This window comes from Melopsittacus undulatus, chromosome 12 (genome assembly GCF_012275295.1).
Source record: "Melopsittacus undulatus isolate bMelUnd1 chromosome 12, bMelUnd1.mat.Z, whole genome shotgun sequence".
Lineage (NCBI taxonomy): Eukaryota > Metazoa > Chordata > Aves > Psittaciformes > Psittaculidae > Melopsittacus > Melopsittacus undulatus.
Window position 1 is genome coordinate 13,492,143 of NC_047538.1, and position 26,729 is coordinate 13,518,871.

Sequence of the window (26,729 nt, forward strand, 5' to 3'; positions counted from 1 at the left end):
CTACACTTGAACAGAAACATAAACCCATTCTGCACCGCGGAATCTCACAGGTACTGGTAGGGACGTGGTGCTGCGTCAGCTGCAGCCACTAGGTGGCAGGAGAAGTACAACACTTCCCATATCAGGCTCTGACTCCAACGTGCCGGCTGTTGATGCCTGTGGTATCTGGCAGGGATCAGAGGATTCCTTTTAGCAGCCTTCCAAATGATAACTGCATGTTACTTGTACAAGTTAACAGCTGCTGACGCACTGTTTGGGAAGCATGTATCAACAACAGTAATACATTGGAAAAGGACAGCTCTAGTTTCTTCCTATTGCCTATTCTCAGTGAGATCAGGCTTGGATAGATGTCTTCCAGGAATAAAACCACATCTTTTGAATTAGGCAAGAGCTTTCTCCTTTTTCCTAGCATCTTATAAGCAGGCACTGCCTAGTGCAAGTCTTTGTCCCCTCAGGTGATGGCATACAGGAATTTCAGCCTGTGGCTACCAGGTGGAATGTCCCTGGTTGTGCTAGTCACTGAGCTGTGTCATGGGAGCCTTTGAGATAGATGAGGATTATTCCATTTCTAGCTCCTTAGGCAGAGGCCAACATGTCAAAGCATGCATCTAGTTGGATAAGAGGCTAGGGAATGCAGCTCACACCTGGGCCTGAGTACCATGAATCTGCTCCATCTGTCTCATTTCTGTTGCAGCCAAACATAAAAATGCATCTGTCTGCAATGACCTGGTCAAGAACTGCCTGCTTAGACCATTGCATTGTCTTATTTTTCCCAGGTAAATATGTGCACACCCTTCTATTTAACAGGTGAAAGCAGTATTCATCACAGCCCAAAGATAATCCTAGAGGGTCTGGACTCCAATGCACAAGGGCAGGTGCGGTCAGGGGATGTGTTTGTATCTCCCTTTGGGCCTCTCGCTTGGCTTGCCTCGCCTCAAGCTTCTTATTTCACCTCTGCCTTCCCTGAACTGTGCAGAGATATGTTCTCTCTCTCCAAAACCCATTCCCAATGCTTGTATGTGGGGGTTAAACCAGAGAGCTTGCAGTCTGTGCAATGGAGTAAAGCAACTGCCTGTGGCAGTCTCAGGCCAGAGAAGGGAATAGCAGGTGAGCTTACGGCAGCAGCAAGAGACGAGTGAAGTCCTGCAGGGAGGCAGTGATGTGCCTTGGACTGTGGCACACGCTGCTCTTCCAGAAGGGGCGTAAAGTGGCTGTTGCTGTGACTACATCTGTGTCTGCAGCTGAGCTGGGAGCTCCTGGACTTGTCCTCTGTCTTTTCTAGTAACAGCTGCCTTGATGAGGAGTGGATGGGTGGATTTTTTTCTCCTACATAACATCTGTATGACTTGAGTTTTTGTGCTGACAGGTGTTCACACTGGTTGTGTTTCTAACTGACTTCCTGCAGCAGCTTAAAATAACAGCATTCCCAGTGTTCAGCCTTAGGGTGAGTTCTCACAGTTTCAGAGTGGCTGTTGGTGTGGATGAGAAGTCTTCAGTCTCGAGGTCTGTCACCAGGCTATAACCACGGCACTGCAGTTACTCAAACTCCTGGCTTTGGAAACAGTCACATGAACACAGCAGGCTTCCAGCACCACTGTGGGAACTGACCATCCTCTTCCCTCAAATACTTTTTCACTGAGCTCAAGTCTGTCATAATCAAGGTGGAATATGATGCCATGAGCATGGAGAGTAGTTATTTGGAGAATGTGATGGCAGTCTCTGCCTGTAATTATGTCTGCACTAATAAATAATAATGCTACCATTAGGAAGGACCATCCATGCATGGTCTTTGATGTGCTATGCACTGAGAGGTGCCTATGTTTTAGAGTGGTTTTATCTCGGGATTGTCTGGACCAACTGTAATTGCACTGCAAGAGGAGAAGAGGCTTGAATCTACAAGATGAATTCTCCCTACAAATGCCACACTGTCAATCACAGAAGAGGAGCTGCTCCCTGGCTGGTTGTTGGCTATCTCCCAAGCTCTGGTCTGGCTATTTCTGTAAACCCTTATCTCTTTCCTGTAAGGACCATCACAGTGAAATATGAAATACCTGTCTGCTTGTCCTGACTCTTGCAGGATTCACTCAAATATGGAAGACAAATAGTGCAAACAAACAAGCAGCTTTCTCAAGAAACATCCTGCAGGTCTGCTGTTTTTATGGTGAAAGCCATGTTTATGGAACTTAGCTGTTAAAAGGGATTTTCTTTGTAGGAAAGGAATGCCCAGCTGTGACACCATTATCCTGAGTTCCAGCAGTTCACTAACAGTCCTTAGAAAAAAACCCACAATTTATCTAAGTTCAAGACACTGTATGAGAACTTCAGGAAATGGGCTTCATTGCAGAAGTTTCTCAGGGCAGGGACCCAGTGCTGACAGAGCTTCTGCTACCACACACACTCACTGGATGCCTTCCAGACCAGAGGAGATACATGAGAGCTGAGTCCTCTGAGGACACAAGGACAGATACAGCTCAGGGAAATAACTGCTTTTCCTTGCCAGGATTTTTGGGTGTCAGAAGAACAGCTCGATGTTGTGTGCATTGGGCCAGTAGTGAGCATTTACATCCTCATGGAAGCAAGAGAGCTTCTCTGGGAAAACTGAATACTAAAGATAATTGAAATACACTTTTCTCTGTTTTCTCAGTCCATTGTGAGCTATAGGTCATGTGTGGCTGAACTATTCCCTTTTCTCTCTTCCTTCTATCAGACACTGATGCAAGCAGTTAGTTGAAACTGGGTGACCTGAAGGCCAGAGAGCACAGACTGCTTAGCTGAACAAAATCTCTGTTCCTGCATGCGAGAGAAGAGTGTTTACACTCTGCCAAATGGCAGTAAATGTCACTGAATGTTCCTGTCAGAGAAGAGGAAAATATGTGCAGCAGTGTCAGTGTCAGACTCATCCTGATTTCTTATTTAATGCTTACTTCAAATAGAGCTTTCAATTAGACCTGTCCCCTGGCCTATTGAGAGGCACCCGAGTCCTGCCTCTGATGAAAGCCAAAGTACAAATAGCATTTCTGACTCCTGTAGGGGCCTTCAAGAGCTGACAGGATGCTCAGTTGTATGTGCTGCTGTTGTGAGCTGAACATAGACCTCTTTTTATAACAAACAAACATTGTTTCTTGGTTCTTTCGTTGATTTGATCACAACACTTATGAAATGGATGTTACAAAATGAAGGTCCTTGAAGGATATTCCCCACTGGCAGCTGTGGGAGGTGACCAATGGTGCAAATGACAGATCACAAGGCAGAAGAATTTAACAAGAATGATTAAGCACTGGGAAAAAAACCCAAATCTGTGCAGAGACAGACATTTTCTTGCTTGATGTCTTCAGCTCATGATCGGAAGCTGTTTTGGAAGAGGTGCTTTATTTGGATATGTGATCAGGCTCTGCTCAAGAAGGTTTAGGCAAGATCTTCTTATGATATGCCAGATGCTGAGCTGTATTTTAGAACTAAAAAACATAGGAAATAAAAATAACATAAACTTTGATTTACAGCAAACCCTGTGCAAACCACATGTCCTTGAAGGAATGAACTCTAAGTGCTATCTTTAGTTTCTTGTTAACAAACAAACAAGTAACCCCCCCCCATCCAATTCTGTGTGATTCACTTTCTCCTGGCTTTAGCCATCACACTGTAGAAATCCTTCAATGAAGGAGAAAGAACTTATATATGGCAGTTAAACATTGCAAAGTAAACATTTCAAGTTATGATTACACAGCTTACCTATGCACAACAGGCTCCAAAGCTGGAGCAGAAACACTTAGCGACTACTCTGAGGTGGACCTGGAGCTTTTGGCACCTGCTGTTCATACCACTGAGGACTGAGTCTGAGAGCTGAAAGAACCTTCCAGAAAGGTCCCTCTGGCTGTTAGGGCTCATTTGTAGGAAAGCTCAGCAATGCTCTTTCTGAATCTGTTCCTAATGCCAGTGTGCCAGGCGACATCTTCTACACCAGAGCTAACTGAGATGTCAGGAGTGGCATGGTGTGGGGAGCACTAGGGTGAGTGAGACCTCATACAGAACTTGCATAGTCTCATATCTTGGTGCAGGGAGTCTGAGAGTGGACAGGGGTGAGAGGATGTCTTTGTTTTCAAATGAATAGAAGAGCTGGAGCTCTACTGCACAGGTATGGGGTATTCCTGCAGCCAAGGTGGCCAGGGAATAAACGCTTTCCATGGAGTGTCCTATAGCCCAGCTGGAGGAGGTGCCTGTGTGTCTTTAAACCAGGTGTGACCTGTCACAGCAGGTAGGACATGTTTGCAAAGGTCATAAAACACAAAACCAACGGTGTTAAAGAGCAGAGGGCACATGTCACTGGCTGGACACTCATCGAGCATGTGGCTGGGGCTGAGTGAGCACCCTTGCGGAGGGCGCCAGTGCTTTTTAAGGTCTGTGCTGCCAGGGCTCAGCTCCTTTCATCCTGCGACTCCAGAGAGTGCTGCGATGGGCAAAATGAGAGCTGCTGCCTTCAAAGCAAGCATCTGTTCTTGAAACAATCAGTGACACCAGTTAGATCTTGAACTCATTACCGAGCCCACACAATTATGATAAAAACAAGTTCCAGATGGGCTCAAAAGGAGTTGTTTTTGTCTTTACTAAATCAGAATGGATTCCATGTCTTCAAGTTCCTCTGGCATTTATGGACAGGAAACATGAATGACAATAATTCACTATAAACAAAGGAGATGAATGCTGCAACAGCCCATTTATCTTTGCTCATGTGCCTGCTTGAGGTTTGTGTGCTGGTTAACTTGTGAGAATTAATAGCTTTTTTCTTTGTTTTCTAACTCTTTGCTATTTTGGTTTGCAGAAACTGAGACAGGAAGATGTTAAGTTTCTGTTAAGTTTACCTGCAACTCCAAGAAAACACTTGCATGTTCCTTAAAAGCACTCCAGAAATAGAGAAAACAGAAAAGAGGCAATAGAATAGTCTAGTAGCAGTCACTGCCTATGTGCAAAAACATTCCTTTTCAGGAAATAAATATGTTTTTAAATCAAAGCCAAATGAATGCACAGTGATGAGTGTGCAACACATTCTAGTTCTTTTTCTCCAAGAATATTTTCTTATGAGTTGGTTTGTGAATTGTAAATGTTTACAGTACAACAGCTTACTATATCTGAGCCTGCAGGTGCAGAATGGGTAAATACTGTCTGGAAAAGAGAGTTGCCTCCTGTGCCATTGTGTTTCAGTTCTTCCTGTGAGAGACCTGAGCTATGGGTAAAGATGGAAGTTCTTCCAGGTAGTCCCTTGGTCAGCTCCAAGAGCCTACAGATAGACACCTTTTCCAAAGGCCACCCAAAATGGACGAAGTCTGGGTATCAGGCCTGTTTTATGGAAAGTGAGTTTCTGTTGTCTTGGGTTTTCAAAGTGATGCTGCACACTGACATGAATTCAGCTGCTTTTAAAAGGAAGGGGAACCCAGGAGATGGCAGGCAGCAGCTGTACATCAGCCCTGCTCAGACATACTCACATCTGCCCTGGGGCCCTGGGCAGGAGAACAGCACGAGGAAATCAGCAGAGATTTCTGCATGGTGTTTTTGTCCTGGCAGTCCCTCATTCCTCCTTGCAGCTGAGACAAACAATCTGGGTTTGGTTTCGGGGGGGGGGGTGTTTAATTAGATTCCATGATTTTACAGAAGGGGGCATGCTGGTGTCACCACAAAGGTGCATCATGTGAGCTCAGACTGTTGTGATGCTGTGGAAAGACATAACTCCCCAAACCCATAAAATGTGACAGGGATTGTAGACAAGACTCAAGCTGCCCCTGGGTGTTCTTTAGTGCATGAAGTCAGCCTGGCTGAGCTCCGAAGGGAGTGAGATCATGGGCAGGAAGCAGCCTGGGAACTGGGGGTGTCAGTGAGGTTTGTTTGGCCTATTCCAGTGTGAGATGGTGAACTTCCTGATGTGTTCCATAGCTTCTGCCCCTTCCCCCCATGAATCTTACAAAAGAAGGCCTTAAGTAGAAGCAAGGAGAGTTCTCCAGTTTTGGCTGGCAAACAAAGGAAAAGAAGAAAAGTGAGAAACTAATGGCTTTTATTAGGTTCCATGCAACGTCTGATTAGCACATAGTCCTCCACACAGAGTTTGTGGGATTGATCATTTGGATTCTCATCTCTGTGGAGCTAAGTGAGACTGAGCTCCAGAACAATGACATCCTTCCAGCAGAGATACTCCCAGTGTTCATCTCCATACTTTGTTCAAACAAGGAAGGAAAGAATTATAGGGCTTGAATCCAGCTTCAGGCTGGCATTACCAGCAGGCAGCAAAACCAGATAGGAAACCTCTAATCCCACATCTAGAGGAGCAGGATAATTACCCATTTATTTCATCCATTATTCATTTATTTGCTCTCAGTTCTTGGACTCAGCTGCCCCTCCTGCTCGGCCGTAAGCTCTGCACTGTGCCCCAGTGCAGCTCTGCCCCTGAGCTGTCTGTACTGCCCCAGGAGCAGCCAGTTCTCAGCACCGCAGTGCCTGCAGCCCATTGTCCCCTTGATGTGCTTTAACACCCCTTTCATCTTCCAGCTGGGTGTTGCTCTTCATCAAAGGGCAGCCAGGGCAGAGCTGATGGGAACACTGCCTCCCTCCCCACTGGTGATTTAATTTCCCATTAACTGGGGGTTTAAAGGGAAATCTCAGGGCTCATTTAAGGCTCTGCTGACAGCTTCACTCTCTCCTGCATAAACCCAGCACCAGGCTGGTGTGGCTGTAATGCTCGATCTGACCTCTGAGCACACGGGCAGCTCTGGAAGCAAGATCAGCGCAGAGGGTGAGGTTTAGGCAGACCTTTATGAGAGCAGCCTTCCAGAGTGCTCTGCAGCATGCTGGACACAGGTACATGGGGGGCACGGATGTTCCGCTCTCTCCTCCAGACTTAACTGCAAATGCTGCGGCACCGGCACCAGCACCGCGGCCCTGACCCCGCCCCCCACGCCTCACGCTTCTCTCCTGCTGATTGGCCGGCTCCTGGGGGATACGTGACGTGTCCCGCCCTCCGCCGCCTGTCACGGGGATACTCCGCTACCATTGGCTGTGGCGGCTCGCCCCGCCCCCGGGAGGAGGCCCCGCGGCGGCTCTGCCCCTCCCAGCCCGTTCCCTGCCGCGGCGGGGCCGTGCCGGGTTGGCGGCCGGTGGGGGCCGAGCGCATGAGGCGCGCTCCGATTGGCCAGCTCGCGCCGCCTGTCGCCCGGGGATTGGCCGTGCGCGGCGTGCGGGGGGGGGGTGTTAAAGGGCCCGCGAGGCGGGCGGGTGGGAGCCGTTGCTGTGCGCCATGGCCTACCAGGGCTTCGCGCAGGAGTACCTGGGCATGCCGGCCGTGACGCGGGCCTACACCACAGCCTGCGTGCTCACCACCGCCGCCGTGGTGAGGCCCGGAGCGGTCCTGGCGGGGGGAGGCTGTGGTGGGGCGGTCAGGGTACCGGAGGGGAGGCTGTGGTGGGGCGGTCAGGGTCCCGGAGGGGGAGGCTGTGGTGGGGCGGTCAGGGTCCCGGAGGGGGAGGCTGTGGTGGGGCGGTCAGGGTCCCGGAGGGGGAGGCTGTGGTGGGGCGGTCAGGGTCCCGGAGGGGGTGCTGTGGTGGGGCCGTCAGGGGCTGGCTGAGGGCAGCGGGTACCCGGCAGCGGGTGGCAGCGCTCTGCTTGTCTCCCACAGCAGCTGGAGTTCATCACCCCTTTCCAGTTGTACTTCAACCCTGACCTCATCTTCAGGAAGTTCCAGGTGAGGCCTTGACCCCGCTTGGGGACCCCTCTTACCCCTTCTCAGCGATGGGTGGGTGTGACAGGCTGGGCCCTGGGCGTTCTCCTATGTAGGGTACTCGGGGAATGCTGTATGATCCAAAAGGGCTCTTTTCCCGTTGCTCCAACCTTCTCAGGTTGGCAGGAGCTGTGTTGCCAACATGGTGTCCCCTCTTGTCACAGACACATAGTCTTTCCCTGCCATGCATCATCTTGGCATTTCCTTATTTTGCTTAAAACCTGTCTCTTCTTTTTCTGTGCCACTGAGGTGTTTGGCCAGCTGACGTCAGGCTGGGTGGGGAAGGTTTTATTGTAGAGAAGGATGAGCACTGATTTACTGTGGCTCTGGGTGCTGAATCGTGGCTGTTTGTCCCGTCCTGAAAAGCTGAGAAATCTTTCCCACACCTGGAAGGGCAGGATACTCGGATATGGGCAATGAAGGGGAGTCCCATGTGAAGGTGGTGGAGCTGTCTGTTGTCCTGGGGTACTTCTGAGCATACAGGGGTGTGACTGGGTATCTCCAGTGGGTGAGTGATAGCTGCTGTATGTGATGGTGAGAGACCTGTCTGTCCACCTCCTTTGCTCTCTCTTCTCTTTCAGATATGGAGGCTGATCACCAACTTCCTCTTTTTTGGGCCACTGGGATTCAGTTTCTTTTTCAACATGATATTTCTGTATCCTTTGGTCTCAGTGAAACTCTCTGCTCCATTTTGGCTTAGATTAGATTTCACCCCATCAACCTTCCTCCCCAGGCTAACTTGGCTTGGTAATGGCCTAGGGCTGTGGCTCTTTTGGTCTGAATTGGAGCCAGTCCCCAAACAACCGTGGCCACCTCCTGCAGCTCCATCTCTGCGTGCTGCAGGACACCCCCTGCCAAAAGGCTGGAAAAGCCTTCAGCACTGCTGTGGCTCATGCTGGAGAGCAGTGCCCATTCCTGGGGTGAGCTCTGGCTGGAGCACAGCAGTTGCCTCTTTCCTTCACTGGGGTCAGTGGTAGGAGATGATGTTTGCACTGTTCTGCTCTGGGACTGACAGCTCCGGTGATGAAATAGCTCACAGTGGGTTTATTCCTTATGAAGTTGTGCTGTGGGGACACAGGGTGGCCAGCTGTTAATTTCCTATACTGCAACCCCTCCTTTCTCCCCTGCTTCAGGTACAGGTACTGCCGCATGCTAGAAGAAGGCTCCTTCCGTGGAAGGACAGCTGACTTTGTTTTCATGTTCCTCTTTGGAGGGTTTCTCATGACAGTATCCTTTTGAGTTGGCTGAGACTCTTTGGTGTTCTGAGCTGTGTATGGCGTGGGCCTTGACTGCTAGCTTTTTGAATTGCAGCTGCATTGTGTGGTTAGTAGCATGTACCTGCCTGTTGAGCAGGACAGCTGGCTTATGAACCTTATTCTTGTGCCCCAGGCTTGCCAGGCTTGTGCCCTGAGGCTTGGGAGAGCATACAGTGGAGAGTATTCTGCCTGTACTGCACAGCTCATGTTCCTTGTCTTGCCCACCCTTGTCTCCTGCCCTGTGCCCCCTCCCTGTCCTTAGAGCAGAAGCACATATGGGAAAAGCTGCCTGCGCTTCTGTTGCTGCCTGCAGAAGTGCTGATGCACCTGCAAGGCGATGGGCTGCCTGGTCCCAGAAGAGGATATGTGACGGTGTGCAGGGGAATCTCAGCCTTGCAGGAAGCCCCTTCTTACACTGTGTGAGAAACCAGGCAGCTGTGTCTGAGCTCAGGTGAGGAGCGCACTGGAGCACTGCTACCACTGGCATGGAGCTGCTCAGAGCTGCAGCTGAGGGGAAGAACAGAGAGCTGTAAGTACAAGGAGGGAAGTGTCTGCTGGCAGCATGAGCTCAGCACACTATCCCTGCAACCTGCCAGTGGCTGAAGATACTGCCATACATCTCAAGTTCTCTTATTGTAGGACAGAATAGTCCAGGAGAAATATCTCCTTCCCAAACATAAAACCTTTTCTGAATGTCTTGCTGCTGTCTTATGTGAATGGCTCAGCAGTGCTCTCTCCACAGAACTCTGCATGAAGCTTTATTTGCTGTCATGGGTGTTGGCCATTGCTGGGTGTTTGTCAGTGTCCAGGAGCCCACAGCAGCCACACACTTGGCCATATGTGGATTTTAAGTCCAGCTGCAATAAGGGCAAGGGGATATTTTGCCTTTGGCCATCTACTTGTGCTCTGTAGAAGAGGGTTGTAAATGTCAAAAGCATCTCACTGCTGAAGTTCACCTGTACAAGGCAAATGCTGGATGTGAGCTAGTTGCTAATATGTGTCGCATGTCCCAAAGGCTGTAGGAATGTGAAAGCCCTTCTTTGAAGGTGACTTTTGATGGTAACTTCGTGGAGGTGCCTATATCAGCTGATTAGCTGCCTGTAGTTCTGCGTTTCCTGGTCACAAGGCACCCTGTGCTGCCTGGAGGAGGTGCACAGGGTCTTTCCTTGACTCGGTAGTTCCTAGCTATTTGGACTCTTTGCCAGCCTGTTTTTCCTGGGCCAGGCTTTCACCATCATGCTGGTGTACGTGTGGAGTCGCAGGAACCCTTATATTCGCATGAACTTCTTTGGGCTTCTTAACTTCCAGGCCCCCTTCTTGCCCTGGGTCCTGATGGGATTCTCTCTGCTCCTGGGCAACTCCATAATCATTGACTTACTGGGTAAGTCAAAGCTGGTGGGTGGTGCAGACAAGGGCATTTTGCAGCTCAGATGCTTCTGGGGCACTAGCACTGTCTCTTACTTTCATCTTATTTAAGATGGTGGGTTTCCTGAAGTGAGCTGGCTGAGGTTGCTGAGTGGCCAGCCTTGTGCCTCTGCTCTTGCTCTGTTTTCCCCACGGGCTGAAGTTGGATATAGTGAGCTCTGCTGGCAGAGTCTGACAGGCTTGTGTGCCCATTGCAGCAAACAACCTGGCCCTGTGGAACTGCAGCACTGGTGGGAGCTGGGACATGGGTGCACAGCTGAGGGATTCATGTAGATTCCTCCTGCTTAAGCTCCCAGTGGCCCTGGTTCAGCTGGCAAAGGAGTTGCAGCTGGGGCTGACCTTGGTGGCATCTCTTCCCAGGGATTGCTGTGGGTCACATCTATTATTTCTTGGAAGATGTTTTTCCCAACCAGCCTGGAGGGAAGAAGTTGCTGTTAACCCCTGGCTTCCTGTAAGTAAAGCTGATTCTGGGCTTTGTGTTGTTTCTCAGCCTTCAGCAGACTGTGACAGTGTGGGGTGAGTGTAGGATGCAATTGCACGTTGTTAGCACCTCAGCTCAACAGTTTGTGCCTCTGCTGCAGAAAGCACTGGCATGTTGCACGTTATCTGCATATGTACACAAGGTTATAAAGCAGTTGCTGGTACCTTAAACTTTGCTAGTTGAGCTGGAGTGCTCTTGCTGCTTGTGGAAATGCTAGATGCAGGTAGGATTGTTTTCTGATGAGTTTCTGTACTTTAAGAAAGCAGAATACTTTCTGCTGCATGCTGAGGATCAAAACTGACCTAGAGATCAAGGAAGCAGGTACTGTCATTGTTAGATACTGATCTGTGCAAAAGAACAGGTAGTGCTGGTGCAGAGGGCAGGTGGCTGAGGCATACAGCCAAGCTCTGGGAAAAGGCTGGGATGTACCTTGGAGGGCTGGGAGTTGCATCCTCAGCTCACTCTCCTAACCTGCCTGCTTGGTGGGATGGCATGTCCCTTGCCAGGAAGATGGTATTTGACACACCAGAGGAGGATCCCAACTATAACCCTCTCCCTGAAGACCATCTGGAAGACCAACTTGGAGACCAGGACCAGAACCAGCGTCCACACTAACACATGGGACTCTTCTATGTGGCCAGATTCCTCTTTTCTGGATGGACCGATGCTATGGCCCAGAGATCCTACTGGAGTAACACCAGTTGACATTCTGATGTGTCATGTTTCACTGTTTGTATGGGTAACCCATTTTCCCCTTGTACTAAGTGGTTCCAAAGAGCTTTGCACATAAGAACTGATGAATGCTTATGGAGGTGTTCTAGGGACAGGGACTGGAAGCTGTGATGGCTCCTCAGTTACGGGGGAGTAAATTATCAAATGGGGTGTTAAACCAGTTGCTCCTTCTCTTGCTGTTTGATTTGATGTGTCACTCTTGCCCTCTGTAGAATGCTCCTGGCTTTCCTGGTTGTGGACTTTCAATGAAGTAGTACTCCCAACTCTGTCACGGTAGAATGCAGCTCAGCCTCTTCCTTGCCTCTCAGTCCCCCACTCCTTTTTGGGTTTTGTTTCCAAAGAGTCTTTACATTAAAGTCTTTATTTTTCAGTAGTGTGTCCATTTCTGCCAGGGGCAGAGGCAGCAATTCACCAGTTCTCATCAGGACTTGGATCACAGCTGCAACGTTGCTTGCTTGGGCTTTTCTTTTTTTGGTGGAAGCAAAGTTCAGGCTAGCTGGAAGATGTCCTTGCCCTCCTTTGTCATCAGGACTGCAAAGCATGAGGGGGATGCCTGTGTGTGGAGGTGTCTGTTAGAGAAAGGGATGCCTAGGAAAGGACAGGGGACAGAGCTGGATGCTTGATCTATGCAGTGACTGGAAGTGGCACTTGACACTGGTAATAAAGGCTGTCTGCACATGCAGTTTAATTCCACTCTTGAGTTTTTTAGTTCTGAAACTTAAACATCTGAAATTTAAGAGAAAGCAAAAGTTAGTCCCTACCATAAACAGCTGTATGAAATGGATTTGATCATTCATGCTAATGCAGTTCCCCCCTCTGCTTGTACCAGGCCTTAAAACCTTTGGAGTAGATTTGTAAAGGTTGTTTCTTAGGATAGTATCTTTGGTAGTGTTGCTGGCTGCTCAGCTAGACACACTTGAAACCACCACTGATGCTACTCAACTGTGAGCAGCCATTATCCAATTAAACAGAATGATACAGGAGTCTCCTGCAAGATAGAACCAAAGTCCCCCCCCCCCCAATAGGCTTCCAATGAAAACACCTTTTTCATTAAAAAATCAGACTTCAGTTGACCAAGGTATTTGCTGCACTCATGTTTATCTCTGCAGGATGAAACACCTGTACAGATAGTAATCTTGTTCTAGAACACATGGTGGTACTAAGGGCTAAGCAGCCTCAGACTTGACAGGTACTTGCTGTGTGCTTTGCTCATGACCTAGCAACACAGCTGTTGTTTCAATCTTGGTAAAAGTTTGCCTTTAAAGTCTGCAGCCATTGTTTTAAATGTCCTCTGGGATGGGATTTTTGGAATGCAAAAGCCAGGCTACACTTTTAGCTAGGATACTACATAATCTCAGGATTTATTTGTAGAGCAGGAAAGCCACTCACAGCTGTTCCCTGGTAGCCCCACTACATAGAAAAAGCTGGTTTAAATTCTCATCTTCCTGGGACTTGTCCCTCTGGTCTGCCCGGCCTTGCCCCTGGCTGCCTGGAGGGACAATTCCTGCAGCTTCTCTAGGGCTTCAGGAGAGCAAGGTACTTTAAGCCCACTGCAGAAGCTGCAGTCCCTGTGGGTCTGTACCTGGTTGTGATCTTCAAGACTGTAACCACAAAGTTGCACTGCATGGGCTGCTTTAAGGGTATAGCAGGTTTAATGTTTGTTTTGGTCAAATTTCCTGAAGAGGCTGCATGCAGAAGTACTGGATCATAACACAGAGTCTGAAGTGTTCTTAGGAAATGTTGTATCCGTAAGGCAAAATAGGTGCTCTACATGGGAGGCTGACATATGCAGCACAAGGCCCAAGTTTTGTTTAACTTGCTGAAATAACTTCTCAACCTTTCTAATAAGGAATAATGGAGTACCACTCTGGCACAGGAACCCAGGATAACACTGCAATATTATTGCCAAATTTTTGGTTTCTGCAGACTAACATCTGGAAATAGTTCCCTCCCACCCAGGAATCAGAAGGGGCTCTGCTATTCCTCAAGTTTCAATATGATAAGTTAAGACTGAAGAGTGTTTTTTGACTGTGTGTTAGCAGTGTGGGTGGATCAGCAAGGATTGTAAAGCCTATTGGCTTTATCATAAAGGTCTGAATGTAGTAACTCTTGGGCCATCAGCAAAATCTGCCCTTCTTGTAACACTCATCAGTACTGGCAGTAAGGGGTAGGAATGCTTATCAAAGAGCTGGTATAACTCAACAGCAAGGTACATTCTAATTAAGTTTGACTTTTCTAATCTCACTTCAATGGGTTTCTGTTTTTAAACTCCCCAAGGAAAGACAGGTTGTTCCTAGGATTGCAAAATCCTCACACTGCTGTGCTAAGGGTACTCAGACACCTACTTTTGCTTTAAGTGCTCTATAACTGGCAGCTCTATGTGCTGACAATGACCACAGCAAAGCCACCTGCTGAAGCTGCAGGTTCATTCATTGTATGTCTCACCTTCTGTACCAGTTCAGAGACTGTTGTCTTCCATATGTGGCTTCCACAGAAAAAAGGGTTCACCACACTCCCGGCTGACATCTGCCAGAAAGCAATGTTAAGTTTGTGACTGCAGTTAACCTGTTCTACCCTGGTCAAGTAAGCCAGCTGAACACCTCACTCCATCACAGACTGTGCAAAGTGTAGCAACAGACCAGTCCTTCAGAGTTATTTGCTGCTTCTGGTTTTAAGTCTCATTCCCACCATCTCCTGGTTTTATCTGTTGAAGTACTCAGTTTCCACCAACCTCTGCAAAAACTGAACACATTCAAGTGTTCAGTGTTATACCCAAAAGCATTAGTATTAGGCCCCAAGGCCTGCTCAGTTACCAGAACAGCACAAACCCATGGTGTGATTCACCCATCATTCAGACTTACTGAACTCAAAGTAGTTTGCATTCCTTTTATTTAAAAAGTTGTCCTAATAGTGCATGTTGCACCTATACAAAAGAATCTTTACACTGTCCACACACAGGTATTGTAAGGGCTCCAAGAGCTGCCACAGGTCTCAGCTAGATCATGTGCTAACACAGCATTCTTGGTACGTGGCATTTAGGTAGAGGGGGTGGGGGCAGAAGTCAGCAGTACTGGGAACTCTCGGCAAGTGGAATGTGTGTCCCCTTCAGAGACAAAGACCCCTGCCAATCCTAGATCCATTTGGGGAGAGGAGTAGGGATAAAGTCTGTAGGAAGAGCACCAGTGTCACAACAGGAAGATTACCAGGCTGGGGCAGTATTGGCCAAGCGTCTCATGCGCCTACAAGAGAGAGAAAGATACAGTGAGTGTTGTTTACAGGCATGGGAAGTCCTACAAACACCAACACTTCTAGGGAGGCTGCCACAAGTTTGTGTGCTCTCTGGACAGGTTTATTCCCTACACAGGCTTCTTGGCCACCTGAGGCTGCACCTGTTAACAAGGCTAAGACACTATGTTCAGTAACAGCTTTCAGGGCACTTTGCTTGAACTGATTGCTACTGAAAACTATTCAGCAACCATAGCTAAGTAGCAAAATAATAATGAGACTGAATCAGCAGTAAAAAAAATACAATACAAAAAAAATCCTGGTAAACTGCTGGGCCAGCATATTTACTGCTCCCACACTGTGTATTTTGGATTGATTCTAGCAATTCACTTACATCTGTCAGGAGCAATTTCACCAAGTAGGAGCAAGTGCTCTTGACTGCCTGTCAAACATTGCTTAGGTCTCTGGTGGGCAGAGTCCCTTCTAGAATCACAACAGTGCTGGAGCTGGAAGCTTGGCCATTCCTACATCAAACAGCACTTTACCCTACATAAAAGAAAGCCTTGTGGAAGGACTTCAGGTAGTAACAGTGCATGAGAATCCAATATTCTTTATGAATGCCTTCCTATAGAAACAAATCCCCCTGCACAAGCAGAGAGCCCAGGGAAAGGAAAAAAAAGACAAAAGGAAACTTAGCTTCAAGCAGGAGATGGTTAAAGTAGAGATTTAAATATTTGTGGAACAAGGTGGTAAGAGTTTTAATATCCTGAAGCTAAAGGGATACGAGTTTCTGTGGTGTGCAAGTCTCAAATCCTGCCAGCTGCCTCTCAGTAGAGAAAGACAAACAAAGCTTAATTTCTGTCCCACAGAAAGGCAGAAGGAGAATTGTCTGAACGAGTGGCAGCACCTTGTATTTCTGTCCTGGTCTCTGATCTTCTTCTCCATCTCGGCATCTGTGAGGGTTTCCAGGAGAGGGCACCACTGGTCAGCATCCCCCGTGTTGCGAATAGCAATTTCCACAGTCGGCAAAGGATTCTCACTACATGGCAGTAAAGAAGGCAACAAAGCGACATTCATCAGTGGTCCCAGAGCACTCCTCTGGGGTATGAGCCCAGAAGCAAGACACAAGGACAACAGAGCATCATTTACAGTGCTTCATTCTTAGCCTCACTTAGGACAGTCCTGTTGCTGGAAGTACACCAGGGACTGATGGTTGTGATCTTGTGGAGCCTAAAAGCTTCTGGAAGACCAACTAACCATCTCCCTTTCACCACCACAGATGAGTCTGTCAAACAGACATGGCTGATGCAGTTCTCTCCCACAAAGGCCATGCTGTAAGTGGCTGACAGTGTTCAAACCTCACAGGCAAAGTTCATACCAGTTCATTAGTGCTGGAGGCACTGCACCCAGAGCAGCAGCTGAGCAGAGACTGGTAGCAGGGCTCGCTCTTTGTCTAGCTTTGCTGCTCTGCAACTCTGTCTTCCTGGCTGCAGTCTGCCTAGCCCACCTCTGACAGCAATTCCCTGACACAAGTCTGGCTTTCTAGGAGGCTGACAGTGGAACACACAGTTTTCCCAATTGCTATGGAGAGGGTAGTCTTTCAGGACCTGCTGTTGCATCCAGATGCTGTGGCTACTCCCTGCACATGGAATGAAACACCAGGCTTTGTCCCAGATCACAAGATCTGTCCTCAGACAGATCTCTGCCCTGACCAGCTGCGCTATCACATGCCTCACCATATTTACTGCCTCACCAGTGGCTTTTCAGTAAAAGTCAACAGGAACTGACCAGGAGTATCTTCCCAAACATTGACAGTGGGGCCGGAAGCCCAGCATAAATATAGAGGAGCCTCAGAATGTAAATATTTGCTTTGAATTCTAGAAAGCAGCTCAGCCTGAGCAGCACAAAGTGTGTATGTGAGAGGACCACTCCACAGGTGTGTGCACACATCCGGCCCCCTCCCCAGGGTCCTGCCTCCCTGCACAGGGTTTCAGTACTCATGAGCAACCCTTTCCTTCCCCCAGGAAGGGACTCAAATGCTAATCGTCATGGGAACATCAGCCTCTGCATCAAAGCTTTTCATCTGGAATAACAACTCTTCAAAGCAATGCTACAGTGAAAAGTTAATCCAGAGCCTTTGGTATCTGATCCTGGGAGGAAGCTCAAGTCAAATCCACTTCCAGTACTGCTTATGTCCACCAAGCAACACTCAAACCCAGGAATTTCATCTTAGCTCCAGACTGCTATACATTGCAGGCTAAATGCTAGACCCTAACTGGCTTTTCTGACTTGATGGCATCGTCTCAGCCTCATTTACTGTGCTTAACACTGAACACCCACTAGAATTAAGTGGGGGTAGGAAAGCTGGCCTCATGCACATAACTGCAAGCCAGCTCAGATACCACACTTCCTTAGCAAAGAATCAGAGATAAACTGAAAAAATCCTCCCCCATCTCCCAATCTCCAAAGAAAGGAAGCTCTTCCTCCCCTGTTATTTTCTGATTAAGAGATGATGGTGCTGGCAGAAAGACTGAAGTGCTGCAGGATTCCCAGTAGAGCAAGACACTCCCTCTGTAGGGTCCAGGTCCCTGGCAGTAGTGTCCACAGGTATGCCTTCTTTTGGAAAAGGTGCCTCCCCATATACATAGGTTGGTGTATGAGAGAACCTGTGCCACCACTCAGGTCCTTCAGCCAAAACTCTGGCTATGAACTGCCGTGTGCTGCCACTATAAACACTCAGTACAGAGGCAGGAATCATCATAGCATGCCATCCCCCCTGAAAATCTCACTACCACCAGTTACCTGTCTACTTCCATTCCTGCCCCCTACACTGGGCTTGCAGGCTCTCCTTGTTTTGCACAGAGCAGACAGCTGAAAGAACTGACCTGGCTTTCATCAGCTAGAAGACAAGTTTCACCTCTCCCTCAGATGATTAAGAGGCACATGACTTCTCAAACCCCCAGTCCCTTGAGATGTTAAGGTTATTTTGATACATCTAAAGCAGACCCTCTCTTTACATCAGCAGCATGACTCTGGAGCAACCACCCCTGCTGTGGTTTGGGAATTCAGGAACTAACCAACCACAGAACCCAAATATCATTAATCACTGTACAGTTTCAAAAGTACTCCTTTGCTGGAAGAACAAAGGGAAGAGGAGGACATGTTTGCAGTATGACACAAAGCAAGGTTTAAATTAGATGGCTCTTCCTCTCCGAATACCTCATGTCTACAAGCTTTGTTCTGTTGGGGTTCCCTTTCTAGTTTTTCATTCTCCCCCTTGCAATACTGCCACAGTCTGAAGAAGGCCTGACTTCACCTGTCTGAACTACCCCTAAAACAAGTCCTCTTCAGTAACCATGAGCAGATACATGTTTTTAGAGAGGACAGTGTGAAGTTGGCACTAGTATTATGTGTTTGAGAGAGCATGGGCAGCACTGACTGAAACTACTTGCTGCAGGTTAGAGAGGCTAACAGGAAGCAAAGGGAGAAATGACCACCCCACCCTTTCAACAGTTAACATGTACACAGATTCATTTCTTAACCCAGGTATCTGCAATACATGGAGAAGCACAGGAAAGAGAATATTTAGTGTCCTCTAAATGGCCCTCTGATACACCAAGTGACAAGAGCAAGTAACAAATGCCCTGTGTATGTTGGGAGGCAGCATGCTAAAAAGTTGTCAAAGTAAATTAACTGGGAAGGTAAATAAATTGTGAGTAGAAAAGAGGGCTTCCTGGCCAGCATGGTATGAACAGGGCCACCTCTCTACTTCAAGCACTAGCTCACGTCTTTGTTCTAATAGTCATCAGCAGGGAAGAAGAGTACTAAAGGTATCAGATTCCCATCTACCACCCTTCAAGTGCCCATCCCTTCTCAGGAATGCACACCCACTGTTCTGTTACAGACAGATGTGGTCCCATGCTGGATCTGCAAATGTCAGTCAGGTGTTCTAGATGGAAAGGTAGAGGTGACTCCTCACCTCCGTGAAGGGTCATCAGTGGGATGGATGCACAATCTAATAGTTACAGTAAAAGAGCTTAATTCCCATGTGCTAAAGAGTCGCTTTCCATTTTTTAGTATGAATCACTCTGGGAATCATTTCAGAATCAAGTAGTTGCTGTGGAAGGTTTGCAGAATAAAAATAAACCTCCAGAGGAAGTGGATTGAGACTAGTGGAAGAGCAACTGGTCCAGAGCAGATCACTGCCTGTTTTTCACAGGAGGCTGATCTGACAGGAAACCTTCAGATGGAGGAGGAAGTAGCAGAGCCCACAGCAGCAGCCAGCTTCTCCCCACACCAACTACTCACTGCCCCATCCCTGAGGCAGGACAGGGTTGGGCATGTTTCCCTTTGCTGCTTCCCATCCTGCTTCCCTGACCTGACATCTACAAAACTGCTGTCTGCAGTACCATTCCCTCACCTCATCAAATACATCATTTGCTGAACTCTCAAACTCCCTTGACTATCACCATGACTTGAGGTCAAAAAAACCCAAACCTTACAGCACACATGAAGGTATACTCAGAGCTGCAGACTCAGCAACATGCTGAGGATAACAACATCAGTACAGTAACCACAGAACTCAGCACAACTGGAAATGATTATCATTAAGAGACAAGTTACAAAGCTGACTAATCAAACCTGACACTGCTGTGTTCCAGCTGTGAGAACAGCCTATGATCAAGCCAACTTTAACATCAGCCAGGGGAGACAGCTACAGTTACAATCAGTCTTAGTTCAAAACACCAAAGCCTGAGACAGTGGATGGCCCAAATCAGGCAAAGCCAACAAAACAGAAAAGCATCCGGAGCTCATCATTAGCAAACATTAGAAAAGGGACACGTAAGGTCACTGTTAATTACAGCAGCCTTTCATTCTGCAGTGAAAGCTGACACCACAGTATTTGGTCCTGAAATTATTAGGCACAACAGGAAAAGATACTTGAGCACAAGCACAGAAAATGGTAAGGACAGAATGGGTGCAAGCCATAAGGACCAATTTCCAATGAAACCTCTCTCAGGGCAGCTGTTCAAGGATTCACTGATGCCAACACCCATGAAATGCAAACACACACCCTCCCCCCCAGCCACAGCAGGAAGAGAACAGTTCTGTACCTGAAGGCGTATGTCTTCTGATGCCAACTCAGCTGTCCCCGGATGCTGTAGGCAATAGTAGTGACAAACTCCCCACCCAGGCCAAGCTCTGAGCACAGCTTCAAGGCAAATTTCTCTGGTGAATTCTCCTTCTCTGACATGTCCCACTCAAACTGGTCTACAAGGGAGATGTTCCCCACATGGATGTTTAGCTGGAGACAAGGGAAGAAACAGATCATTTGTTTCAATTCTCACAACAGTTAATCAAAGGTAATTTAGCTGAGGAGGCAGAGGCTGGAGAAGAGAAGCAGAGCAGTAACTCTTAGTTCACTACATCTGCAGAGCTCCTTAACTGAATTCTCAATTCCAGTAGCATGAGAAAAACTCAGCTTTGCTCACTAAGGTTTATTCTTCCAAAAGATGACACCAATGTATTAACAGAACAACTTTATCAACTCAGGGGCTGGCACATGAATGTTTAATAATCTGCCACCTTGGTTCCATTCTCAATACAAAGGACAAATTCAGTCTGGGCGCAGGACTGGAATCAAGAGCTCCTTTGCACTGAGGGAAGCCTTTGTACTCCCCCATAACATAACCAGAGAAATCCAGTTCAGCTCTTGTTCTACTGCCTTCCTGTATTACCTTAATAATAACCCGTTGGTCTGACTGATCCTCAAGGATACTGTCAGTTGGGTAGGACTCAATCTGTTGTCGGATGGCAGAGGCAATAGCAGGAACAAAGGTCAGAGGATTCAAATCCAGGTCATCACAGAGAATCTCAGAGAACATTTCTGGGGTCATTAGTTTTTCTGATACAGAACAGAATGAACACACAGAAATTAACGTCTGCCGCTTACGGAATACACAAGATTAATCCCACAGCATGCCAAACAAAATCCCAAATGTATCTTGACTTGCTTTTAAATGGGCGTTTTGTGTTAAGTTTGTAAGGACATGCACTCTGTCACAGGTGCTTACAGCCTCCTACAGTTACTCTGTAGAGACAACATAGCTATGGTCTAATAATTCACATACATAAAGAAGCCTACACATTAACTGCTTTGCATTCAGAGTACCTCAGTCAACAGGATAGTCTCAGACTGATGAACTGATGAACTGGGTCAGGAAAATATGCCAGTTAAACTCTTCGAATTACATGTGTCCAGAACGACTACAACCCATGGAACTGGCAGAGCATTCACGAAGAGAAATGAGAGCTGAATACAGTTTACAGTAGGAGAGCTTTAAAGCTCTGTGTACATGGTGCAAGGACATGCATGCTCATGCTTATGGTCTCTTCATATTTGGTGATAGATACAACTATATCTCTCCAACCTCAAGAAACTCTCATTCCTACATACCATTCATGTTCCACGTAAATGCATCTCTGAGTTTCTGCCCATCAATTTCCATATCAAGCCTGATTGGAACCAGAACCTCCGGCTGGGATGCGTTCTCATGGATCACTGCTGGGTCATGGTCATCAAAGCTAATATGAAAAGCAACAACACAGTATATGCAACTAGCATATGACATCTGGCATTCACAGAGGGCAGGCAATGGTTGTGGAAAGCAATCCTCACACTCCCAACTCCCCAGTCTGTCTTTTGACAGACTCTTCAACACAAGCTTATAGGGCTATGACAACTAATACCAGTTTATCACCTTTTGTTAGGTGATCACCTACCATAATACATTCCTGCAAATAAATCAAGGAAGCTTTCCCTGGTGACATTCATCTTGGTTTTCTCAACTCTTGTAATGGAAAATAAGTTAGTCATGAGCCACAGCAGCATTTCCCATTGAATAAACTAGATCAAAGTTACTGGAATATGCCAATGAGAGGCAGCTTGTCCTTTGCAGAGTGGGTTTGCAGGCTCCTCAATTGACAACTGCTCAGCCCATCAGCAAAAAGTAGAAGGAACTCATCAGGAAAAGAATGAACCACTTTCCTGACAAAAAGAAAGCCTCCTCTCTGAGCCACGGCTGGCAGCTGTAAGGAAGAGCCTCAAGACATACAGGTTAACTACAAACCTCCAAATTAGCAAACTTGTATTAACTGGCAAAAGACCTGCAATTCTCTGATTCATCTCTAACCCATCAGCATTACCCTGGCAGTGTGTTATTTGGGTAACTGTTTCCACTTTTCAGAAGCAGGAAGCTGTCTCACCACAGAGGGAATGTCCTCTTCTTATCCCTGCCCATGCGGTTTCTGTTAATGGTTGTTGAGCACGGCACAGCGTCCAGGTGGTGAGAGCTGTTGGGCAGCGTTGGCACCCACTGGTTGTTCCTCTTTGCCTTCTGTTCTCTGAAGAAGGAGACTGTATGTTAAACTGCAGCCCTTGAACAACACTGCTGCTAAAGGAATGGCATCACTTTAAACTTTCAAAGTCCTATTATGAGTTCTTGCTATTTTATTCTGGAACTCTAAACAACACTGTTCCACTGACAACTCATGTTCCACACCAGCCCCTGGGAAGCCCATTCTCCAGCTATAACTCCAGGTGCACCACTATAAATACTAAGTTCATATTTGGATTTTACATCTGTACTTTATAAAAGGACTGCTGAGAAATGCAAGGTCTCCAGAAGGCAGTACGTGCAGAGAGCGTGTTCTGGAAAACATCTGGTACAGCTGGAATGCAGTAATTTCAAAAAGAGCTGTATCATCAAACACTTATGTTTTTCTTCCTGTTGTATGTGGGCAGTAACCCAACCCTTCTGGAGATCTTCATTTGCCCAACACTGCAAACTGTTAGCACAGACTGGCAAAGCACCCCCCAGCACAAGGACCTGAGTTTATGCAATTTCTCATCCTCCCTGCCCAAGCTGACATCTTCCAAGTAGCTCCCTTCTGATCTTGGCCCTCTCCAATGCTGGTTACCTGAGGTAGGTAGGAGGCTCTGTGCTGATAGACACTGCCTTATACTTCTCATCATTTCCATCCAAGATTTCTTCCACTTCAGAGGCCTTTAGCAGTGTCACACTAGTGGCTAATGTTGTATAGCCATGATCTATTGCCAGGAAAGATGTACATAATTAACATGGAAAAGTGTTATATAGCAATGTAGCATTAATAGGCTACATAGTGAAAAGCCTCCCTATCGCTGCAGAAGGGACTAACATCAGTTACCAAGCGGTACAAGTGCACGTGCCCCCAAAGTTCTGTGGCTTCATTTATCTTGTAGAAATCTAACTTTCAAAAACAGTTTTGCCATGGCATTTTGTACATATGGGATAAATGGAGATGGCAGAACTTTTCATTGTCATTTCCAAGTTGCCAGAAGCCTCCACATATTCTTACACACCAAGATGCTCAGCTGCTGGGGTAGGTTACTTGCACTGGAGTAGGTTACTAGCACTGGAGTGACCCAGAAGCCTAGCTACAGTGCCTAGCCTGGCACTAAAGAAACATAATTGGATTTTGACTTCCATCTAAACAGGAATAAACCCGACTTTCTTGGGAGCAGGGGTGGAATACCTTAGTTAATGTATAGCAATCCCCACCACAAAGCCAACTTAAAAAACAAAAGCAGTATGATACCTAGGAATGGCTGCATAATGTTAGAGACAATATTTGCAAAAGGCATCAGTATCTCTTTACCTTGTACATCTTTCCTGTTCATGCTCTGTTAAAAACATCTTCCACTGGGACTAAAGAGTCAATATACAGGGAGGGCTAGAATTACAGGAGTTTCTCTCACGTACTACCACTGGATGAACCTCTGTTATCCAGGGTGCAGCTTATGCATAGGCTCTGGTCATTTCTGCTATGAAATTTACTTAAGATGGAAAGCAATGCCACAGAGCCAAAATTTCAGGAGAAAAGGCCACAAATACTTATAATTATTATCTAAATTTTGAATCTAATGTGATTTCACTTAAGGACAGGAAGAAAAAAATTCTTTCCTACCCAGAGTTGCCCTTTGTAATGACAAAGTTTAGTTCTGCACACCTACACCTGCCACAATGATATAAAAATCTCTTCCATAGCCTTCTGGGTGGAAAAGCCCAGAAAACAATACAGCCTCAGTGGACTTAAGGGTTAGAAATAGAGAGGCAACAATCAATACAACCCCTTGGGAAAGGGGCAGAAACCTCAGGACAGCTCTGGCTGAATTAGAGACCATCTGCATTTGAGAGTCCTGATAAGGTTCCGAGAAAAAGTTCAGTGTGTGACCAGATGCACAATTAGGGCGGCCACAGAAAGAGATCAGAGGAACAGGATTAGACAATAATATATATTCTAACAGCACAAAAGGTCACAGTGGAGATTCTTCTAGCACAGCAGAGATTAACAAGCAGATAAGACTTACATCTTCTGGGACTGTGGGAACGCTGGTTTTCTGTTGGGGAATAAAACAAAAGAAAGGAACAGGTCAGCAGGATACTTGGAGGAAGGAGACATAAATCCAAAATTAACCCATTTTTTTATTATGCTGTAGTCTAAAGAGCATACAACAAATCACACTGTTGGGAAATCTGACTGCTGGTTATTAGTCTTGCACCAAAAATAATACCGGGGCATATTCTCACTATGGCAGCCACATCAGCAGCAATTCACCACAGCAAATTCTGGCATTCAGAAAACATTCAGTCCCTGCAAGAAGCAAAGTTAAGCAAACACGCACATTTTCAATGTGCCATCCTCACAACATTCCTGCCTGCTTGACAAAAGACATTAACATACCCTCTTTGTCTGAAAAGAAAAGGCTCTTCTGAAACATGGTATTGATTTTTAGAAATGGGTTTTGCTTTATGATGGATGCAGCCAGCCCCAGGAAAGCCATGGTGGGTGTTTCCATATTAGAATGTTTTTGATCAGTTGATGTTTGGTGCCAGGCCAAAGCAGGAGCTACCAGTGCCACCACTGCAGAGGGCTCCATCACTGGGGCAGCCTGAGGCCACTCACGCAGCCCTCAGGGTGCACAAGCTTCCGAGTCACCAAAGAGTTTTTCAAGGCAAAATTTCAGGTTTCATGTAACACTACTGGGAATGTTTACTCATCTTCTCACCATGTGAAGAGGCCACTATCTTCTTCCTTTCTTCCACTGTGGCTAGTCGCCTCCAGAGCGAGGGGTATCTCTTGTACAGGGAACCCCGAAACATACGCAAGTAGTTTCCCACCTACAAGAAGAGATGTGGAGATGTGGCTGGTGTTCCTGTGTGCCCTGGTGTTCCATTCAAGAGACTTCTGGCAGAAGCTGAAACTAATTTAGCTTTTTGTGATGGTAAACAGGACATCCCAAGATGATTTTGTAGGTTTTTTATTATATACTTACTGCTTTTTATACTTTTTATGGTATCCTGATATACTGGGTTTGGCATCATGGGGCACCATAATTTTTGTGGCAATACAGAAAACTATATTCTGTATTTCACTAGTCTGATACTAAAAATTTCCATCCACTGATAATCCACTTAATAAGGAAAAGAATCTATTCATTTTCCATGTAGTTTTGAACAACCTAACCTTTCTTTACTTCTATTTCTGTTTCAAGGCACAACAATCAGTAGGAATTAAATCAAACCGAGCACCCAGCTCCCTCACATTCCAACTTTTACTTCAAACCTCTGTGCCATGTAGGTACAGCTCAAATACAGCAAATGCCCAGAGACTTGTATTTTGGTTTAAACCTTGGCACATGCAAAATGTGATCACTGTCAGTAATCCTCTTTCAGATTAGTTTACCATCTGTAAAGCAGTTCTGCTCTTCCTGACACAAGATGCTCACCTCTGCTGAGGGCTACAGCAGGACGTGCTGAACAACAGAACTATTTCTAGTCTCTGAAATCCCATTTTCAGACTGGCAGTGTACTGCCCGGCTGCCACACCAACACTTTCATTTCCCGTCTTACAAGACTTATTTTGATCCTAACATGTATTTGCAGGTGATTTTTAATCACATCTTTTGCCCCACGGTGCTCATCAACAAGCAGGAACTGACGGTGGACAAAGAAGGTAACCCTTTCTCCCCCTCCACGTGCCTCGCATGGCAATCTCACAGACTAACTACTGCTGTTACAAACTCTACGTTTCACATGAGAGCACGAGAGGCCTTTCGTCCCTGCTCAACCCCTACAGCTGCCCGTTTAATTTATCCAATATTCCCTTGTTTTACATCAAGGGGTGGGGGGTAAACCATGCTTCCTGCTTCAACGAGGCTGGTCTTGAGGCCTGGCTCTCACGGTGTTACCGAGCACCAAGGCCGAGGTGTCCCTTTACTACCTGGCAGCACATCAAAGAATCCAACTCCCTGCCCAAACCCGCTACAAAAGCACCAGGACCGCACCGGGAGCGGGGCCTCGGGCTGCGGTCGGGCGAGGATCCGGTCTCCCCGTGCTCCAGGAGCGGCCCTCGGCGGGAGCGCCGGTCCCAGCCCGGCTGAGCCCCGCGGGCAGGGGACCCGCAGGGGCTGGGAGGCTGCTCCCGGTCTGTCCCCACGGGGCTCTCCCCCCCACCTCGTGCTCAGCGCCCCGACAGCCGCCCCGGCTCCCCGCGGCCTGCCCCGGGCCCGTTGTGCGCGGGCCCACACCTCGGAGCCGATCATGTAGAACTCGCCGTCCTCCTCCAGCTGGAACTTGACGGGCTTCTGCCCGAAGGTCTTGCTCAGAGCCATCATCATCATTGCGGCGGCAGCGCCCGGCGTCCTGAACGGGGCTGGGGAGCCGGCAGCACCGAGCCGAGCAACGACGGGCGGCGCCGCGGCCTACTCCAGCCGTGGCTGCGCGCATGCACCGGGCGCAGGCGGGGCGCG

At 47.4% G+C, this 26,729-nt stretch overlaps 2 protein-coding genes across 3 annotated transcripts; one reads left to right on the forward strand and one right to left on the reverse strand.

Annotated features, from left to right (window-relative positions):
- Window positions 1-7,237: 7,237 nt before the first annotated feature.
- LOC101873121 (derlin-2) lies at window positions 7,238-12,338 on the forward strand. Of its 2 annotated transcripts, none has more exons than XM_034068519.1 (7): window positions 7,238-7,369; window positions 7,655-7,720; window positions 8,338-8,411; window positions 8,890-8,983; window positions 10,198-10,393; window positions 10,798-10,888; window positions 11,425-12,338. In XM_034068519.1, exons 1-7 carry the CDS (start codon window positions 7,277-7,279, stop codon window positions 11,531-11,533), a joined length of 723 nt encoding a protein of 240 aa, XP_033924410.1. In that variant the 5' UTR covers window positions 7,238-7,276; the 3' UTR covers window positions 11,534-12,338. The 2 variants fall into 2 exon arrangements, with proteins under 2 accessions (XP_033924410.1, XP_033924411.1); XM_034068520.1 differs by having other exon boundaries at window positions 7,247-7,369; window positions 7,658-7,720.
- A 2,183-nt stretch (window positions 12,339-14,521) lies between these two features.
- Window positions 14,522-26,714, reverse strand: SMARCB1 (SWI/SNF related BAF chromatin remodeling complex subunit B1). Its single transcript, XM_005147765.3, has 10 exons — window positions 26,508-26,714; window positions 24,987-25,098; window positions 24,288-24,317; window positions 22,856-22,985; window positions 22,142-22,279; window positions 21,333-21,460; window positions 20,614-20,780; window positions 19,990-20,180; window positions 15,783-15,914; window positions 14,522-14,889 (listed from the first exon to the last, which is right to left on the reverse strand). The coding sequence occupies exons 1-10, from the start codon at window positions 26,598-26,600 to the stop codon at window positions 14,850-14,852; spliced, it is 1,161 nt and encodes a 386-aa protein (XP_005147822.1). The 5' UTR covers window positions 26,601-26,714; the 3' UTR covers window positions 14,522-14,849.
- Between the last annotated feature and the right edge of the window lie 15 nt (window positions 26,715-26,729).

Coding starts and splice junctions, on each gene's coding strand:
- LOC101873121 (XM_034068519.1), top strand. CDS start 7,277: ATGGCCTACCAGGGCTTCGCGCAGGAGTACCTGGGCATGCCGGCCGTG. Junction 10,394..10,797: donor CATAATCATTGACTTACTGG/GTAAGTCAAAGC, acceptor ATCTCTTCCCAG/GGATTGCTGTGGGTCACATC. Junction 10,889..11,424: donor CTGTTAACCCCTGGCTTCCT/GTAAGTAAAGCT, acceptor GTCCCTTGCCAG/GAAGATGGTATTTGACACAC.
- SMARCB1 (XM_005147765.3), bottom strand. CDS start 26,600: ATGATGATGATGGCTCTGAGCAAGACCTTCGGGCAGAAGCCCGTCAAG. Junction 25,099..26,507: donor TCTACATGATCGGCTCCGAG/GTGTGGGCCCGC, acceptor CTCTTCTTGTAG/GTGGGAAACTACTTGCGTAT. Junction 20,781..21,332: donor ATTTACGTGGAACATGAATG/GTATGTAGGAAT, acceptor GTTCTGTATCAG/AAAAACTAATGACCCCAGAA.